The sequence below is a fragment of the Pan troglodytes genome, chromosome 21, assembly GCF_028858775.2.
Source record: "Pan troglodytes isolate AG18354 chromosome 21, NHGRI_mPanTro3-v2.0_pri, whole genome shotgun sequence".
In the NCBI taxonomy this organism is placed as follows: domain Eukaryota; kingdom Metazoa; phylum Chordata; class Mammalia; order Primates; family Hominidae; genus Pan; species Pan troglodytes.
Window position 1 is genome coordinate 9961537 of NC_072419.2, and position 21109 is coordinate 9982645.

The 21109-nt window shown below is 41.3% G+C and overlaps 1 protein-coding gene, 1 non-coding gene and 1 pseudogene across 7 annotated transcripts in view; 1 reads left to right on the forward strand and 2 right to left on the reverse strand.

The window, feature by feature from the left end:
- Positions 1 to 21109, reverse strand: part of DNAAF9 (dynein axonemal assembly factor 9) — a 160381-nt gene that overhangs the window by 100390 nt on the left and 38882 nt on the right. For 4 of the 6 annotated variants that reach the window (XR_010154295.1, XM_016937355.4, XM_063803213.1 and 1 more), the window contains exons 7-8: positions 11682 to 11759; positions 754 to 852 (exon numbers count right to left, since the gene is read on the reverse strand). Coding sequence is in view for 5 of the 6 variants with exons in the window: in XM_016937355.4 (XP_016792844.2) it covers positions 754 to 852; positions 11682 to 11759 (177 nt within the window). In the remaining variant the exon portion in view is untranslated. The remainder of the gene's footprint in view (positions 1 to 753; positions 853 to 11681; positions 11760 to 21109) is intronic. The other 2 variants (XM_054674568.2, XM_016937357.4) reach the window with 1 other exon arrangement.
- On the forward strand, positions 12202 to 12308 carry LOC112206617 (U6 spliceosomal RNA). The gene has a single exon (XR_002941026.1). It is a non-coding gene; the product is annotated as a U6 spliceosomal RNA (small nuclear RNA).
- LOC134809194 (ubiquitin-conjugating enzyme E2 variant 1-like) lies at positions 13961 to 14576 on the reverse strand (annotated as a pseudogene).

Sequence of the window (21109 nt, forward strand, 5' to 3'; positions counted from 1 at the left end):
ATTAGCTGGGCATGGTGGTGTGTGCCAGTAATCCCAGCTACTTGGGAGGCTGAGGCAGGAGAATTGCTTGAACCCTGGAGGAAGAGGTTGCAGTGCACCGAGATCATGCCACTGCACTCCAGCCTGGGCAACAGAGTGAGACTCCATTTCAAAGGTAAAATGCGTAACAACAAAGATCAATTCCAGCTCCATACCATCAGCAGGAGGGCTTGCTCTGAGCCACAGGGGAGCACAGGAGAGTTGAGGGCTGCAGTGAGTGCCCAAGAACGCTAGAATGCTAGCTTAGAAGGATTCCTTGGATCCTTCCTGGTGATTAGTTTTTGAGGCTGTCCTGTGTCTTGGTTGTCAATCTAGATACTTCAGGTTTACTCATGAGCCTAGTAACTGCTGACTAGCGTCATCTGCTTGGAAAGACATCTTGGCATTCATTATCTGGAGGTTATACTGACAAAGGTGTGCTACTCACATGTGGATAATTATTCCTACGTCTATTAACTGGTGCCCAGTAGAATTCCTGGCACCACCACATTGCAAAGCAAAAATCCTTCTAATGGAGAAGCTGGCACAAAATAAAAGACAACTTTTTATAAAGGGTTGGCATGGGGGGGAACTACTTTATGGTATACAACACAGCTTAAAGAAATGACAAATTAGAATTGATAGTGTTGTATTTTGAAAAAAATTTAATAAAAAATTAAAACAATAAATAAATTAACCATTTTATTCTTCCTCTTTGACCCTTCCCTTACATACCTCACCCGCCTGAGATTCTGAAAGTTCTAGCAGGAAAGGAATTTCTGTGTCAAAATTAGCGAAGAAGCTAGTCCACTGATGTTCAAAAGCCACCAAATCCTGGGAAAAAAAGGAAAAAGATAACGTGTTTGGTCATATAAAGGAGGTATTTTAGAAAACGAGAATTATGAAACTGTAACTTATCTCAAAACACCAGACCATTTATATATGTTATTTTAAAAGGTAGTAGCAAACTACTAGTACATGCTACTCCTATGGATGAATCTCAAAAACATTATACCAAATGAAAAAGCTAGATGTAAAAAACCACCTGATATGTGGTCCATTCATTGAAATATCCAGAAAAAGCAAATCTGTAGAGGCAAAAAGTAGACTAGTGGTTGCCTGGGGTTGGGATGGAGACTGACTGCAAGTGGGCACAAGGGAACTTTCTGGGCTGATGAAAATGTTCTCTGTAAATTTACTAAAAATCATTGAGTTGTACACTTAAAACGGATGAATATTATGGTACATAAATTATACTCCAAATAAAGCCATTTAAAAGGACAGCTAGGAGCAGTGGTTCACATCTGTAACTCCGGAACTTTGGGAGGCCCAGGTGGGAGAATCACATGAGCCCCAGGACTTCCAGACCAGCTTGGGCAACATGATGAGACCTCGTCTCTACCAAAAACAAAAAACAAAAAACAAAAACCATGAAAAAAACGAGCTGAGCTTGGTGGTGCGCACCTGTTGTCCCAGCTACTCAGGAGGCTGAGGCGGGAGGATCGCTTGAGCCCAAGAGGTCCAAGTTGGAGTGAACTGGGATTGTGCTGCTACACTACAGCCTGGGTGACAGAACGAGACTCTGTCTGAAAAATGAATGAATGAATGGACAGTAATGATCCTTAAGCACCTTATTTTAGCAACCCTGTTGGGAGGAATTTATTTACAGGGCACCTAAAGGATGGTACCATGTCCAGTGCCAAAAGGGTCACATCTGAGCAGCTTTGTTGAAGGACTGGTTGACTTTAGTTAAAGGGAAGGGTGGCACAGAGCCCTCTCCTTCCTTATGCCCTCTTTCTAGTGCCACATGAGTACTGAGAAACTACACCCTTCTTAGCTGACTCTCCTCTACATACAGCCTCCATTCCCCACCCCAGCTGCTTTTTAGCATCCTTTCTGAACTCATTCTTATTCTCAGGCACTACAAATTGCTTTTTGCTATGGGCTTTTCTTGAAGGTTATCATCAATTAACAAAAAAACCCCACCAATTAGGACTTGCTTAAGATACTCCTCAAGTATTATCCTTGTCCTTATTTTGAAGTTGCTAATAATTTGTACTCAAATTGGGCAGTCATCTTCCCTGTCCATTTTGCACCATGGAAGGGTATGTATGTTAGTCGCCCAGTCTAGTGCCTTGCTCATAGCAGGCATTCTGTTTGCTGCACCAAAACTCACTGGCCAGATCTACGCCCTCCTCCTCTCAAGGATACACAAGTACTCAGACCTCTGTGCTAGCCAAGTACTGACTCTACTTCTGGCCCTAGACATAAAGCACAAGGCAACACTGCTGGGAAGACAATGTAAACATTGTCTACTTGCTGCCCAGACTATCAGACACACACACACACACACACACACACACACACACACACACACACACACACACAAATTCTGGCCAGGTATGGTGGCTCATGCCTGCAATCCCAGCACTTTGGGAGGCTGAGGGGGAGGATCATTTGGGCCCAGGAGTTCGAGATCAGCCTGGGCAACATAGTGACACCCCATCTCTACCAAAATAATTCCTTTTAGTCATCATGTAGGTGACAGTGCTGATAGTGTTTTCTGAGTATGTTTTATATATAACGTAGGATAAAACAAAAAAAATGTGTGTGTGTATACAGGTATCTTATCTATCTATCTATCTATACATACATACACATATTAGGAGGAGGGAGACAGAGAGAGAGAAAGAGACAGAAAATATTTCCTAGCTCTATCTACTGAAGAGATTTAGAAACAATGGCCAAACCAGCAGCAATGAGTACTTCTAGCACTCAGATTGTGGTGCTGAAATACCACTTCTCATTCAAAGAAACCAGAATATTTTAGAGAACTGACTGAGAGTGGGTCTCAGACAGGAAATGTAAAGATAAGGCTGGGATATCTTAACATAGTAGCTGGCAAGGAAGTTATTAAGGACTATTAGTATTCTGTTAAAATAAGATTCTGTTAAATTGTGAACCAACTTGAAGGGAGTTCATTATCCAAAGATAGAAAAATTTGAGCGTCACTGAAGATGGTAGTAATCACAATGGATATAAACACATCAAATATGTTTAAATCTATGAGTTCAAAATACAATATACATATATACATTATATTTATGTATATATATACAATTGGAGTAACACCATTGTGCAATGGTGAATTGAGGATCTAATTAATGAATTAAGGATCTAGGGATTACACATCAATTGCTGTTCACAAAACAAAAAGAGAACCAATTAGACATTATGTGCTTCTTGATAAAGAATATAACACCCTGTAGGAAGTAGTCTTTTCTCCAAAAATCAACCCTGAAACTGATTAAACCTCTAGATTCAATTACCAATGATCAGGATAAACAGGAGACAGGGGAAAATGTTAAACTACATCATGGGAATACAATTAAGAAAATTTCAACTGGGGCAGGTGCAGTGGCTCATGCCTGTAATCCCAGCACTTTGGGAGGCTAAGGCAGGCCTTAGCACCTTACTAAGACCAGCCTGGCCAAAGTGGAAAAACCCCGTCTCTACTAAAAATACAAAAATTAGCCAGTCATAGTGGCATGCACCTGTAATCCCAGCTACTGGAGAGGCTGAGGCAGGAGAATCACTTGAACCTAGGAGGCGGAGGCTGGAGTGAGCCAAGATCACGCCACTGCCCTCCAGCCTGGACAACAAGAGTGAGACTCCATCTCAAAAAAAAAAAAAAAAAAAAAAATTCATCTGATGGCAACTGTAAGACAAATGATCTGGTTTCTTCAACAGACAGCTAGGGGGCAGGGGGACAAAGAGATAGAGAAAACCTACAGATTAAAAGAAACCTAAAACACACACATGCATACAGAGCAGGCAAACAAAACTAACCTATGTTTATAAAATCACATTTGGATGATAAAATTGCAAAGAAAAGTAAGGAGATGACTACCATAGAATTCACGATAGTGTTATTCTTGTGGGAAGAGGAAGGAGGTAATGGAGGTTCTGTTGCTTTGCTTTACAATAAGTTATTAGATTGTACATCAGTTTTATGCTATTTTCTGAGTTTGTGTTATTTTATTTATTTATTTATTTATTTATTTTGAGACAAAGTCTTGCTCTGTCACCCAGGCGTGATCTCAGTGGCGTGATCTCAGCTAAATTTTTTGTATTTTTAGTAGATATGGGGTTCCACCATGTTGGCCAGGCTGGTCTCAAACTCCTGACCTCAAGTGATCTGTCTGCCTTGGCCTCCCAAATTGCTGGGATTACAGGTGTGAGCCACTACACCTGGCCATCTATGTTATTTTAATAATGAAAAGTCTTTAAAAGCAAATGCATAAGTATTATTTGTTCATTACAGAAAACAGAATAAGAATCACTGTAAACACTTTGGGAAATGTTCTCTCAACTCATTTTTACATAGTATTTTGTATACAGAAATGCGCATGTACTTGTAACTGGTAATCTGCAGGGTCCTGGGTTAGAATGCTTTGCCATACCACCTCTGTGCCTCGGCCCGATAAACCAATCCTTTTGGGTCTGCGTTTCTGACTCCCTGCTATCAGGTCCAATCAGTGCCCCTGTATCCTGGGCCCAGGGCAATCTTTCCACTTTGGCACTGGGTTATCCCCTTCTGGACTCTGGAGATAAATACACTTCTAGCGCTGCCAACTAACACTTTAACCACAGACCTTCAATGTCTGTCTGACCTCTCTGGTCCCAGATCTACTCTCCTTTTCCAGTTGGCTGTCATTCACATTCCAGCAGTTAAAGAACGTTTCAATTCAGAAAAACCTGTGCTTGAATCTCTGCCTCTTACTGGCTGTGTGACCTTGGGCAAGCAACTTAACCTGAGCTTCAAATGCCTTATATAGCTGGGATGACTACTATCTACCTTGCAGAGGTATTACAGGAATTAAGTGAAATAACCTGTATCAAGTGCTTATTATCAGACCTTGCACACTAGGTATCTTCAGTACTGCCTCTACTGCAGGTCGGCCCAAGGCTGGCTGTGAGAAAGATGGTAATTGCAATGGATATCAACACATCAAATATGTTTAAATCTATGAGTTCAAAATATTTATATATATATACGTATAAATATATATTTACATGTTATATATACATATATGTAAATTCTATATGAAATAATTCTATATGAAATGTTATTTTATGTATATTATCCTTTTAAATCTTCCTGACATCTTTGTTACTTCTCTATGCCCACTTTACAGAAGAGACTGAGGCACCAGGCAATAAAATGACATATCCTCAATATGTAAATATATGTATATATAACACATTATATATAACATGTATACAGATGTTATATAATATATAAATAAATATATACATCTGAGCCCTCCCCACAACATCCTGACATTTGTCTGCTCTCTCTCTCTGATACTCATAATGCACATCACTGGCCTCAGGGAAGCTGTGCCCAAAGCCACCCATCTCAGAGTGCATCTTTGCCTTGCTTACTTGGCTCTGTCCAACCTCTTCAGCTTTACCAGAATGCTTCACTTTGTGAGACTTTAAAAAAACAAAAAGGGACCGGGTGCGGTGGCTCATCCACTTTGGGAGTGGGCAGATCACCTGAGCCCAGGAGTTTGAGACCAGCCCGGGCAACACAGCAAGGCCCTGTCTCTATTAAAAAAACACAAAAATTAGCCAGGTGTGGTGGCAAGTGCTTGCAGTCCCAGCCTCTCCGGAAGCTGAGGTGGGAGAACCACTGGAGACTGGGAGGCAGAGGTTGCAGTGAGCCGAGATAGCACCACTGCACTCCAGCCTGGGTAACAGAGTGAGACCCTGTCCCCCCGCATCCCCCCCCCTAAAAAAAAGGCTATTAATACAGAATACACTGTGTTTCAATTCTATTAGAAACAGACTCAGGAGGTATATTTCCACTTAAATGGCCTACCTGGTGACACCCATTTTGGTTTGGGTCTATGACAGGAAGCAGTCACACAGTCAAGCAATACGAATTCTCTGCTAACTTGTAGGTGAAAAACACAGTGTGCTTTAGGGGTTACAGAGAAGAAGATAGGCACTTTGTTCCCCAAAAAACCACCCCTGAGGGAGATGGATATGTCAGTACTAATTATAGAATAAGGTAGAATGAATCATTAAGTGCTGCTTTTAGCTCCATGCACATTCTATTTTTCCAATGCAAGATGCAATGACTCATTAAAAATCACCAGCATTCTATATGAAATGTTATTTTATGTATATTGTCCTTTTAAATCTTTCTGACATCTTTGTTACTTCTCTATGCCCACTTTACAGAAGAGACTGAGGCACCAGGCAATAAAGTGACTTGCCTGAGGATTCAATACTAACAAGCAGCAAAAGCAGAAAAATATCTAGACAAGAGATACCTAGAACCTGTGTGCTTTCCGCTAGACATGCTATTCTCCCAACTTTTCCCCAACATAAACACTGCATTTGTGGAAATGGATACTGTTGTAAGGAAGTGGAACTGGTCAGGTGGATGGAAAGTTTATCATTCAGATTCTTCAAGGCCAAATCCAGAAGAAAGATGCAACAGAGGTCAAGAACCATGCCACTGTGCCTTGGCCCTTAGCCAGAGGACAAGGATACTGAACTTCAAACAGAACTCCTGGCTCTAGGCTGGCATCCAGCAGAGGCAGCTCTTGGGTGGCTCCAAGTCCATATTCATTGTACCATCCTCAAGTTAGGCAAGGACTGGCTTAAATACCAGTGAGGGCAAAGCAGCCACATTTGAGCACCTTCTCTCAAAATTCAGCAGAGGACTATTCTGGCACTTTCAGAAAGCCTCCTTCTCTCTCTGTCTAGAATGTTCTACCACCTTCTCCCCTTTCTGGAAAATATCTGATTACCACACATGACTCCTCTAAGAAGCAATCCTGAGCACTTCCAGGCAGAGTTATCACCTTACTTTATTATTTCCAAATACAGTTGAATCTGGCTCTCAGCCTTTACTCTTCAGGATGGATGAGAAGTCCACTATCACACATCAAAAGGGCTTCCTTCTCCTTCTTCCCATCACCTAAGACTCAAGCTCATAGAAGTCAGAAAACTAGGAAAGAGCATGCTCTACAGCCCATGGTGATCACCACTGTTGCTGCTTCAGCTGCATGATGTCGCTGCTGTTCCAGGTGCAATTAAAGATGCTCTCCCGAGTGGACCCTCTCCACTGACTCTAGGGACACTAGCAATGTTCTTAAAACTACAGTGCTATTCTGGCCTCTATGTGTGACCTTCAGTATCCTCAGTTGAGGAGACTGCATGCAGATACTACTAAATTACCTGTCTCTCTTCTTTATCTGTGGTTAAATGGTCTTCCTAATTCTTACATTCTCTGTATATTTGTGCATTTTCACTTTTTTTCATAATTAGGTTCGCCAGGGGATGATGATGTTTTTCAAAAACCAAAAATTTCTGATGTTATTTTTCTTTTACATTCTTCTTTAATTATAAATGTTTAAACAGAGGTTGGGTTTGGTGGCTAATGCCTGGAATCCCAGTACTTTGGGAGGCCGAGGCAGGCAGATCACCTGAGGTCAGGAGTTTGAGACCAGCCTGGTCAACATGGTGAAACCCCGTCTCTACTAAAAATACAAAAATTAGCCAGGCATGGTGGCACACACCTGTAGTCCCAGCTACTCAGGAGGCTGAGGTATGAGATCACTTGAACCCGGGAGGTGGAGGCTGCAGTGAGCTGAGATTGTGCCACTGCACTCCAGCCTGGGTGACAGTGAGAATGTGTTTCAAAAAAAAAAAAAGAAATTTTTAAATAGAACAGATGTTCAATGTTATCAAATGCCTTTTTTTTAGCATCTATGGAGTCATTACAAAAGCCTCCAAGAGGAAAAATTCATATAGCAATTACACTAGTAGATTTCCAGATATTGAACTAAATATAGAACCTTTAATAAACCCTACTTCATAGAATATTATTTTAATATGACACTAGGTTCTGTTTGCTAATATTTAACTTAAAATACTGGTATCAATATTCATAATACTGGTCTGTAGTTTTCATTTTCTTTAGTTTCTTTTTATTGAGTTTTGATAACAGCTAATTTCTCTTTTTTTTTCAGATCCAGTGCCGTCTGAATTTTTGTTTTAAACTAATTTCATTAAAAGTTTGCAAGATGTTCTTTTTCAATGCTGTCTGGTTTTAGTTCATCACTACATTAAAACGTTTTAAGGGTAGGATCTGAACTTTTATTTATTTTTTTAGACAGAGTATCGCTCTGTTGCCCAGGCTGGAGGCGTGATCTTGGCTCACTGCAACTTCCATCTCTCGGGTTCAAGTGATTCTCCTGCCTCAGCCTCCCAAGTAGCTGGGATTACAGGCATGTGCCACCACGCTCAGCTAATTTTTGTATTTTTAGTAGAGATGAGGGTTCACCATGTTGGCCAGGCTGGTCTTGAACTCCTGACCTCAGGTGATCCACCTGCCTCGGCCTCCCAAAGTGCTGGGATTACAGGCGTGAGCTGCTAATCCAGCCCCAATTCAGAGCCCGGTTTAGAGCCCGGCCAGATCTGAACTTTTAAATAGCTCTGAAACTATATTTGAAGGTTTTAGGAGAATTACGAAATGTGTTCCTGGTAATTTCTCTGCCTTTTTTCAATTGGTTATTTTAGATTTTCTATCTATCCTGGGGCCTATTTTAATTAACCTTTAACCAAATGTATTTGCATTGAAATGATGCAATTACTTTCTTATGACTCTTAACTTCCTTGTACCTATCATTGCCCTCTTTTCTCTTTTGAAATTTCTGCTTTTCCCCTTTTTTTTCTTGTTAATTTATTAGTGAGGTTATTGCTTACAGGTCTGCAGGCTGGCTATGGCTCAGCTGGACTGTTACAGTCTGTTCTATGTATGTCATTTCAGGACCCACACATAAAGCAGCAACTACCTGAGAAAAGTTCTCACAGCAAGAGTATAAGAGGCCAAGAAAAATTACACAAGAACACCGAAGGCCTCTGGTCAGACATGTCATGTTATGACCAATCACCTTCCATATGACCAGGGCCAACATCAGTGTAACAGGAAAGAATAACCACTGTCAACTACAACAAGGGCATGAAGGGAAAAAAAAAGGTATGAAAAAATAATATAACCTACCACAATTAAGCTAATGGTTTCTCTATTTCATTATTTTCAGGTCCAAAGTACCAGTGCTGGGATTATTTATAAGTTCCTATGTTCTATTTCATTATTTTCTGCTTTCCATGTAGTGAATTCTTTCCTTACTCTTTTCCTCTTCTTCACTTGGCTACTTATTTTCAATTAAAAATTTCTTACAAGCACTCCTTTAGCTGTTTTTCAAATACTCTGATATGTAGTGTTTTCATTACTTAAATTATTAGTGAGGCCAGGTGTGGTGGCTCAGGCCTGTAATCCCAGCACTTTGGGAGGCCAAGGTGGGCGGACCACTTAAGGTCAGGAATTCAAGACCAGCCTGGCCAACATGGCAAAACCCCATCTCCAGTAAAAATACAAAATTAGCCAGGCATGGTGGCACGCGCCTGTAATCCCAGCTACTTGGGAGGCGGAGGCAGGAGAATCACTTGAACCTGTGGGGGTGGAGGTTGCAGTGAGCCAAGATCGCACCACTACACTCCAGCTTGGGCGACAGAGTGAGACTCTGTCTCAAAAAAAAAAAAAAAAAAAAAAAAAAAAAAAAAATTACCGAGTGCTAGTGTTTACCTTGTTAACTAATGTAAAAACTTTAATGCTCAATTTTCTTAATCTCTGACCATGTTCAGTAATAAAATTAGTATACTTCTTTTTCCTAATCCCTCCTTCCTCACCCATCCAGCTTTATCTTTTACTGTTCATTTCATTTTGTATTGTTATTTATATCTTTATTACTTAATTTTTCAGGTTTTTTCTTTTTTTAGACAGAATCTCGCTGTTGTTGCCCAGGCTGGAGTGTGGAGCGCAATGGTACAATCTCGGCTCATTGCAACCTCTGCCTCCCGGGTTCCAGCAATTTAAGACCACTCTGGGCAACACAGCAAGACCTGATCTCTACAAAAAAAATAAAAAATTAGCCAGGTGTGGTGATGCATGCCTGTAGTCCCAGCTACTCAGGAGGCTGAGGTGCAAGAATCACTTGAGCTCAGGAGTTCAAGGCTGTAGTGAGCTATGATCACCGCTGCACTCCAGCTTGGGAACAGAGCAAGACCCTGTCTCTAAAAATATATATATTTTTAAAATAAATAAATAAAATAAAATTTGGGTGTTATATTTTTGTTCTTGAGGATTTTATTATAGGTATGTTGCTTCATTTTTTTTTCTGCTATGGAGAAACTCAAGGCCACCCTGCATTTTTCTACTTTATCTGTACCTGGATGCCAACGCATTTTATTGTTTTCTGGGGGGATTTAGGGCTTGAGGGGAAGTCTAGTAACTTTATTAGAATATGTCTCAGTGTTGACCATTGTGGGACAATTTTCTCTGGGGCATGGTATACCCTTTTCTTTTTTTTTAGATGGAGTCGTGCTCTGTCACCCAGGCTGAAGTGTAGGGGCATGATCTCAGCTCATTGTAACCTCCACCTCCTGGATTCAAGCGATTCTCCTGCCTCAGCCTTCTGAGTAGCTGGGATTACAGGCGCGTGCCATTGTGCCTGGCTAATTTTTGTATTTTTAGTAGAAATGGGGTTTCACCATGTTGGCTGGTCTTGTACTCCTGACCTCAGGTGATCCACCTGCCTCAGCCTCCTCACACCTGTTGGGATAACAGGCGTGAGCCACTGTGCCCAGTCTGCCCTTTTGAATACGTAGATTCAAACCTTCCGTTCTTTCAAGGAAAGACAATTTTTGAAACTGTATCTTTTCCTTATTATTCTTTTACTTTATTTTCTCAGCATGCCCACTCAAAGGGCCTAAAACCAATGTCCCCACAGAAGCAAGAAACATACCTAATGCCCAGATCTTGGTTGTTAAATATTGTTCCTCGCTAATTGCACTGAAGCTCCTTGGTGAAATGGCTAATTCTAAGTCCGTGACCATGCATATCTATCTATGGCCACTGAGAGACACCACTGACCTGCCTAACCAGAGTACAGAGTCCTAAAGCTTTAGTTCTGTTTGTTGCCGCTCGTTGCAAATTTCCCCCCGATCCTGATATAGACAGGCCGTGTATTTTTGTAAATAGTTTCCTGGGAGCACAGACATACCCATTTGTTTAAACACTGTCTAGAGCTGTTTTCATGCTACTATGGCATTGTTAAGTAGTTGCCACAGAGACCATAAGGCACACAAAGGCTAAAATATCACTAACTAGACTTTCACAGAAAAAGTTTGCCCCCCGGGCTCTAATCCTTGATTCCTTTAAGCCATAATCTCATCTTTCTATCTTTTCATGCCAGAGAAAGCCTTCTGAATTGTTTTTCTAAAGTCCAGTCCAACAGAAAGAATGCCTTTAGATAAAAACCTAAACCTAAAGGCCAGGCAGGAGGCCCTGGTTTTGCCTCCAGTGAAGTCACCTCAGAGTGGAAGAGGGAGCAGTGTCACTTTGCCAGGCTCCTTTATACCCCCAAGGAATTCAAGACAATAATCAAGAAAGAACCTGCTCTATTTTTTGACCGAAGCAAACTAAAATATCCTTTGCATTTCTTCAAATTAAAGATCACTAGCAGGTAACTGAGCTGGACGTAATACTACTATTTAAAAGTTACTGTTTGGCTCCTTACATCTGAAAGCAAACTCTCCAGAGACATAGGATCCATCTTGCTGTAGACATTCCATAGATTCAAACTCACATCCTGCAACTGCAACAGAGGGCAAAAACATTGAAATAATTAAGTCAATATCATTAGGACAATCAGAATTATTTTCTGATGTTCAGAAATGACTCTTTTGGTGTAAACTAGTGTGAAGAGAATAATAAATCAAAAATTTATCAATTATATTTGCCCTATACATATTAATAAATGTTTTACCATACAAGGAAACTATTTTTTCAGAAACTTTGGTACTGATTATCTTCAATAATGGGCACATATATATTTATACATACACACATGCACATACAGACTTGTGTATATTGTATATTTTTTGCCTTTGTTTTAAATAAAATTTTAATCAAAATAATCCATGTCCATGGCTTTAAAAATCAAATGGTACAGAAGGCTTATAATAAAAAATGGTAATCCCCAACTCCAACCTTTCCCAAACCCCCACTAGTTTCACTCCTCATAAACAAACACTTAGGTGCTCCCTTCAGCAGCACATATACTAAAATTGGAAGGATACAGAGAAGATTACCATGGCCCCTGTGCAAGGATGACATGCAAATTTGTGAAGCATTCCGCATTTTCAAAAAATAATTTTTTTAAAAAAGAAGCAACCACTTAGAACTCACTTCATTTTATTTTTGGTATTTACCTCCAGTTTTGATATAATATGCTTCTATCACTATTTTTTGATTTATCAATTTAGAAACTAAATACTGACTTCTGGCAAAGATGTAGTTCTTCTACACCCATTCCTATTCACAAACTGTTTCTTTCTCAAACTCTCGGGCTCAAGTAATCCACCAACCTCAACCTCCCAAACTGCTGGGATTACAAGTGTGAGCCACTGTGCCCGGCCCCCAAACTGTTTACACATACATATCCTAACATCATTTAATATCATAATACGACTTTTTTAGTTTATTAATAATAACTTTTTTTACACAATGAATTGCTTTTATTTTGGTATGCATCCAAATTTCAGCATTTAGTGGTCCTGAACAGAAAGTGGAAGGATGCAGCAATTTGCCAGGAGGTCAAGCCAACCAATTTCGGGGATCTACTGTGCACACCGGGTTCTTTCTTAATCCCTGCTGAGGATCTTGAGAAGCAGCAGCAGCACCAAAACCAAGGCATGCACCAGATTCAAGGTTCTTTTTGTTCCAGTTTTCAGATTCCAAACTAGACCCCAATGGATTGCAAGGATGACCATGAAAGCCCTGTTTAAAACTTCAATTTTTAAAAGCAAAAGCCATTACATGAAAGTAAAACAATTCAGAAGGATCACGTGTGCTTCCAAGTGTCTTCATGTGGCCTTTCTCCGAGTTTAACCACCAAGGACTCTGAGAGCTGGCAGGTCTGAGTAACCCTGGTGACTATTCTTTTCACCTTATCAAAACCTGAGCTAAAAACAACGCATCAGCCAATGACAGCAGAGGGTGGCAGGGCTGAGGACCCAATATTCATTTCCCAGGCTGGTGGAGAGTGAATAAGTACGGTTACAAAATTAAACAAGGGAGGTCAAAGACTCTTTCCAACCTTACCTGATGTCTTCTGGCCAAAGCAAGGAAGTCTCATGGAAGGTGTTGGGTGGTGATGGTGCAAAAAGGATCTTGAGGAGGGAATAAAAAGCAGCACCCCTCGATAAAGGTGGGGGAGAGAAGATATGGGGAAAGCTCTGAATTCCTCACCAAAGGCCAATCTCAGAGGGGAGTGGAGGGGTTACAATCTATGCTTTGGCCAAAGGTGGGAGTGGAGGAGTGTGGGGACAGGATGATGGCTTGGAAGGGGCATCATTTAAGACTTAAACCAGGGGTGCAGGCAAAGCACCCCACACACCCAGCAGTAGTCCCACAGGCTGCGACCTGAAGCCTTCACATCTACTCTAACAAGCCCCCCAGGCTAGACGGCTGTTGTTGCAGGGAAAGTGGGAGGTGGGAGGGTAAGGGGAGAAGGCAGAGACCCCAGGCCGTGTAATCAGCAGCAAAATGACTGTGTGATGTGTCTTTTCACAGTTGAGTTAGATGTGCCCCACCAGTTATGATGGTAATCAATTTAAACAGACTTTCTTGATCCCAGAAGTTCAACTACATGGACAGTGGCTACACTTGACAGGATGATTTGTTATAGCACAACTTATATATTTCAAATGGACAAAAAATTAGTATCATTTACAGTATCTTAACTTCCTTTGAATGGGAGCTTCCTTTCCAGTACTCTGAGGTCTACAAGACATATCTAGAAAATTTACTACTGAAAAATGAAGACGGCTTAAATCGAATGTTGGGGGGAAGGGGAAGGGCCTGTGGTTTTTCTTTTTGGTTAATTGCTCTAACACTGTCCTTCAGGTGGCTGAGGGAGTTTCATATTTTCTTTAGACATCATTAGGCGCCGAAACTCTTGTAGGACAACTTTGATGCTATATGAATTCTGCCATTTTGCTAGCACTGGTATGGCTCTTGGGTCCACCACTCCATTAGAACTATTAACTCCATTCATATTAATTTTTTGTTACAAATATTACAAAGGGGGGTGCTTCTGAGTATTTAGGTCCATATTCTATTTTAAGGCTGTATATTCGGTTTTCATAAATTGTTCCTGGAGGCCCAATTATCATCCCTGTCCATCTTGTAAGTGTCATGTCTTCGTAATCTTCTAGACCCCAGCTAACTGTGTCATCTCCTACTCCTTTCTGGCTTTCTTCGAGTTCTTCGAACAGTTGGAAATTGCAAGGGACTTTTACTACTGAGCCTGTGGTGGCTGCCATCTTGCATTGCTGTCGCTTGAAGCGGTTTATTAATAATTATTGTTTACAATGTTAAAACCATGTAAATATTATTTACTGCAGGCTAAGTACATTTTACATTCCAATTTACTTTCTTATTATTATTCTTAGAAGTACTAACAGCTTCATTTTTTTCACCTGTATAATTTTTTTTTTACAAATCAATTCTGTTTTTTTCTACCAGCCCCATCCAATTTGCCTACTCCAGGGTGTCTCAACAGTAACACTATTTTCATTTTGGGCTTGACATTTCTTTGTTCTGTGCGGTTGCCCTGTGCATTGTAGGCCCTCATTAGCTGCCTATAGCACCCGCCCCCGCTGCTCCAAATGCAAACCAAAAATATTTCCAAACATTGTCAAATGTCTAGGGGGAAGGAGAAGACAAATTCACCCCGACTGAAAACCACTGACTTAAACATATCAGAAATTCAAATTCCCTTTCTTCTTCTACCTCATTCTGGCTGGACTTTCACATTCTTTGACATCATCCTGGAACTCTCAGTTGATGGATTTTGCTCTGTGGGTTACTTGTCTCCTCTTTCTTGGTTAACTACCCTTGTTTGATGGAACACATTATCCAACAGCTAAGAAAGGATTAATGCAGGCCAGGCACAGTGGCTCACGCTTGTAATCCCAGCAATTTGGGAGGCCGAGGCGGGCAGATCACCTCAGGTCAGGAGTTCAAGACCAGCCTGGCCAACATGGTGAAAGCCCGTCTCTACTAATAATACAAAAACTAGCCAGGTGTGGTGGCACACACCTGTAATCCCAGCTACTCGGGAGGCTGAGGCAGGAGAATCACTTGGACCCAGGAGGCGGAGGTTACGGTGAGCCAAGATTGTGCCATTGCTCTCTGGCCTGGGTGACAGAGTGAGACTCCGTCTCAAAAAAAAAAAAAAAAAGAAAAGAAATGATTAATGCAAAGCAAACTTTTTTGTTTTGTTTTGTTTTGTTTTTAGTTTTAAAATGTCTTTATTCTGGCCAGGCGTGGTGGCTCACACCTGTAATCCCAGCTACTTAGGAGGCTGAGGCAGGATAATCACTTGAACCCAGGAGGCAGAGGTTGCGGTGAGCCGAGACCATGCCATTGCTCTCCAGCCTGGGTGACAGAGTGAGACTCCGTCTCAAAAAAATAAAAACTAAAAAATAAAAACGAAAAAAAAGAAAAAAAAAGATTAATGCAAAGCAAACTCTTTTTTTTTTTTTTTAGTTTTAAAATGTCTTTATTCTGGCCGGGCATGGTGGCTCACACCTGTAATCCCAGCTCTTAGGGAGGCAGAGGCAGGAGGACAGTATGAGCCCAGGAGTTCGAGACCTGCCTGGGCAATATAGAGAGACCCTGTTCTCCACAAAAAGGAAAACAAAACAAAACAAAAAGACATAAAATGTCTTTATTCTGTCCTCATGACTATGACTTTGGATTCTTTATTTTCTCTGCACTTCATCTTGGATAGTTTCTACTGCTATGGCTTCAAATTCACTCATCTTTTCTTTGGCATTATTCAATCTGCCATTAATCTCATCTAGTGTATTTTTCCTCTTAAAAATTCTCAATTATTGCATTCATTATTATCCAGTGTATTTCTCATCTTAGACGTTGTAGTTTTCATCTCTAGAAGTTGATTTGGGTTTTTTTTGTTTTTGAGACATGGGTCTTGCTATGTTCCCCAGGCTGGCCTTGAACTCTTGGGTGCAAGTGATCCTCCTGCCTCAGCCTCCTGAATAGCTGAGACTACAGGCACATGGCACTGCGCCCAGCTTTGGGTCTTTTTTTTGTATCTTCTATGGCTCAGTCTTTCCTCTAGCTTCTTGAACATATGAAATGCAGTTATAACAACTGTTTTAATGTCCTTTTCTTCTAACATTTCTGTCAATTCTAGGCCAATTTTGAAGACTGATTACCTCATTATCAATTGTGTTTTCCTGCTTTTTTTAAGCCTGATGATCTCTGGATGCCAGACACCATGAATTTTACCTTGCTGGGTGCTAAATATTTTTGTATTCCTATAAATATTCTTATGCTTTGTTCTGGAAAGCAGTTAAGTTACTTGAAAACAGTTTGATCCTTTGGGGTCCTGCTTTTATGAATTATTAGGAAGGCCTGGAGCCACTGCTCAGTCTAGGGTTGATTTTTCCCTGCTACTGAGACAAAATCCTCCTGAGTGATCTACCCAGGGCCCAGTGAATTACAGGCATACCTCAGAGCTATTGCAGGCTTGGTTCCAAATCACTATAATAAAGTGAATAATGCAATAAAGCAAGTCACACAAATATTTTGGTTTCCTAGTACATATAAAAGTTATGTTTACAACACACCATAGTCTATTAAGTATGCAATAACACATCTAAAAAAATCAAATGTATACACCTTAATTTTAAAAATACTTTATCACTAAAAAATGCGAACAATCAACTGAGCCTTCAGTGAGTCATAATCTTTTTGCTGGTGGAGGGTCTTGCCTCCATGCTGATACCTGCTGACTGATCAGGGTGTTGGCTGCTGAAGGTTAAGAGGCTGCAGCAATCCCTTTCCCTCCCTTCCCTTCCCCTCCCCTTCCTTTCCTTTCCTTCTTTTCTTTCTCTCCCTCTCTCTCCTTCTTTTCCTTTTTTTCTTTTTTTTTTTTTTGAAATAGAGTCTCCTTCTGTCACCCAGGCTGGAGTGCGGTGGCACAATCATAGCTCACTGCAGCCTTGACCTTCTGGAGCAATCCTCCAGAAAGACTGCTTCCTTCTCAAGCAATCCTCCTGCCTCAGCCTCCAGAGTAGCTAGAACTACAGGTGCACCATGATGCCAGCTAATTAAAACAAAAATCTGTTTTTGTAAAGATGGGATAATGTTATGTTGCTCAGGCTGATCTTGAACTCCTAGTCTCAAGTGATCCTCTTGCCTCAGTCTCCCAAAGTGCTAGGATTACAGGCACAATCCACTATGCCAGCAGCCATTTCTTAAAATAAGACAACAATGAAGTTTGTCACATCAGCTGACTCTTCCTTTCACAAAAGACTTCTCTGTGATATGCCACACTATTTGATAACATTTTATTTATTTATTTATTTATTTATTTATTTATTTTTAGGAGGAGTCTCGCTCTGTTGCCCAGGCTGGAGAGCAGTGGCGTGATCTCAGCTCACTGCAACCTCTGCCTCCCGGGTTCAAGCGATTCTCTTGCCTCAGCCTCCTGAGTAGCTGGGATTACAGGTGCCCACCACCACGCCCAGCTAATTTTTGTATTTTTAGTAGAGACAGGGTTTCACCATGTTGGTCAGGCTGGTCTTGAACTCCTGACCTCAGGTGATCTGCCCACCTTGGCCTCCCAAAGTGCTGGGATTACAGGCATGAGCCACCGTGCCTGGCCGTGATAGCATTTTACCCACAGTAGAACTTTTTTCAAAATTAGAGTCAATTCTCTCAAACCATGCCACTGCTTTATTAACTAAGTTTGCAGAATATTCTAAGTTCTTTGTTGAAGTTTCAACAGTGTTCACAGCATCTTCACCAGGAGTAGATTCCATCTCAAGAAACCACTTTCTTTACTCATCCATAAGAAGCAACTCCCCATCCATTAAAGTTTTTAACATAAGATTGCAGCAAGTCAGTCACATCTTCAGGCTCCACTTCTAATTCTAGTTGTCTTGCTATTTCTACCAAATCTGCAGTGACTCCCTCCACTGAAGTCTTGAATCCCTCAAAGTCATTCATGAGAGCTGGAATCCACTTCTTGCAAACTCCTGTTAATGTTGATATTCTGACATCCTCCTATGAATCATGAATGCCCTTAATGTCATCTAGATTGGTGAATCTTTTTGAGAAGGCTTTCAATTTTTTTTTGCCCAGATCCATCAGAGGAATCTATTGCCTAACAAAATGTATTTCTTAAATAATAAGCCTTGAAAGTCGAAATGACTTCATCCATGGGCTGCAGAATGGATGTTGTGTTAGTAGGCATGAAAACAACATTAATCCTCTTGTACACCTCCATTAGAGCTCTTTGCTGTCTAGCTGCACTGTCAATCAGCAGTAATACTTGAAAGGAATTTTTTTTTCTGAGAAGTAGGACTCAATAGTGGGCTTAAAATATTCAGTAAGCCATGCTGTAAACAGATGTGCTATCATCCAGCCTTTGGTGATCCATTTAAAGAGCACAGAGTAGATTTGGCATAATCCCTAAGGGCCCTAGGATTTCCAGAATGGTAAATGAGCACTGGCTTCAACTTAAAGTCACCAGCTGCACTGGCCCCTAACAAGAGAGTCAGGCTGTCCTTTGAAACTAGGCACTGACTTCTCTGTATTTATGAAAGTCCTAGAGGCTGGGCGCTGTGGCTCACACATGTAATCCCAGGACTTTGGGAGGCCGAGGTGGGAGGATCACTTGAGCCCAGGAGTTCAAGACCAGTCCTGGCAACACGGTGAGACCCCATTTCTACAAAAAATAAAAAAGTTAGCTGGGCATGGTGGTGTACCCCTGTAGTCCCAGCTAGGTGGGAGGCTGAGGTGGGAGGATGGCTTGAGTTTGGGAGGTCAAGGCTACAGTGAGCCGTGATCACACCACTGCACTCCAGCCTGGGCAACACGGTGAGACTCTGCCTCAAAAATTAAAAAAAAAAAATTAAAAAAATAAAAATAAAAAAGAAAGTCCTAGATGGCATCGTCTTCTTATACAAGGCTGTTGTCAGCACTGAAAATCTGTTGTTTAGTGTAGCTACCTTCATCAACTATCTTAGGCAGATCTTCTGAATAACTTGCTGCAGCTTCTACATCAGCACTTACTGCTTCATCTTGCACTTTTATGTTATAGAGACAGCTTCTTTCCTTAAACCTCATAAATCAACCTCTGCTAGCTTTAACTTTTCTTCTGCAGCTTCCTCACCATTCTCAGCCTTCACATTAAAGAGAGTTAGGGCTTTGGTTTAGGCTCTGGATTAGGCTTTGGTTTAACAGAATGTTTTGGTTCGTTGATCTTTTATCCAGACCACTCAAAGTTTCTCCGTATCAGCAATACGGTTGTTTCACTTTCTTATAATTTGTGTTCAGTGAAGTAGTGCTTTTAGTTTCCTTCAAGAACTTTTCCTTTGCATTCACAACTTAGCTGTTTGGTGCAAGAGGTCTAGCTTTCAGCCTGTCTTGGCTTTCAACATGCCTCCTTCACTAAGCTTAACCATTTCCAGCTTTTGATTTAAAATGAGAGAATTGTGACTCTTCCTTTCACTTGAACCTTTATTGGCCATTGTAGGGTTATTAATTGGCCTAATTTCAATATTGTTATGGTCAATGAATAGGGAAGTCAGGATAAAGCAAAAAACGAGGGAACAGCCAGTCAGTGAAGCAGTCAGAACACACACATCATTTAAGTTCATCATCTCATATGAGTGCAGTTTGTGATGCCCCAAAACGATTCCGATGGTAACATCAGAGATCACTCATCATGGATTATCATAACAGATATAATAAAAATGAAAAAGCTTGAAATATTATGAGAATTACCAAAATGCGACACAGAGACACAAAGTGAACACGTGCTGTTGGAAAATTGGAGCCAACAGGCTTGCTGGATGCAGGCTGCCACAAACCATCAATTTGTTTAAAAAAAAAAAAGCAATATCTACAAAGTGCAACAAACCAAAGCACAATAAATTAAGATAGGCCTGTATGTGTTTTGCCAGTCTAACTGGTGAAAACAGGCACTGTTCTCAGCCCAGAACACACATCAGGCAGGGCTTGATCGAATCCTTTCAGGTAGGTTTCTCTTGACCTTGAGTAGTTACCACACACACGACTGCACTGATCAGTATTCTGCTGAGTACTGACTGGGGCAAGGGGAATCTTTGGACGGTTCTTTCCTCTTTAGTACTCTAACTGCTTTGGTCTCCGCAGACTCCCAGCTGCATCTCCTAACTCAGGGAGTGCGCTGGGCACCACCTGGGTCCTCTCTTCTCTAAGCTGTGCCTGAAAACTTTCTCAGAGTGATAAGCTAGTACCATCAAGGGGCTCACCTTGATTGTTTCCATCTCTCAGGGAATCAGGATTCCTCACTGCCTGATGCCTAGTTTGTGTTTTTGTTTTGGGGGGCTTTTGTTGGTTTGGGAACCAGTTTTTGTTGTTTTGTGGTGGGTGACTTGTTTTTTCTTCCTGGAAGCCTTTTTTTTTTCTTTTTTGGCCAAACTTACTGACCAACTTCCTGGAAGCTTTTTTTTTTTTTTTTGAGACAGAGTCTCGCTCTTTCGCCCAGGCTGGAGTGCAGTGGCATGATCTCGGCTCACTGAAAGCTCTGCCACCCAGGTTCACGCCATTCTCCTGCCTCAGCCTCCCAAGTAGCTGGGACTACAGGTGCCCGCCACCAAGCCTGGCTAATTTTTGTATTTTTTTTTTTTAAGTAGAGACAGGGTTTCACCGTGTTAGCCAGGATGGTCTCGATCTCCTGACCTCGTGATCCCTCCGCCTCGGCCTCCCAAAGTGCTGGGATTACAGGCATGAGCCACTGCGCCCGGCCATCCTGGAAGCTTTTAAAGATATTCTTTCATCCAGGCTGGGTGCAGGTGGCTCATGCCTGTAATCCCAGCACTTTCAGAAGCCGAGGAAGGCAGATCACCTGAGGTCAGGAGT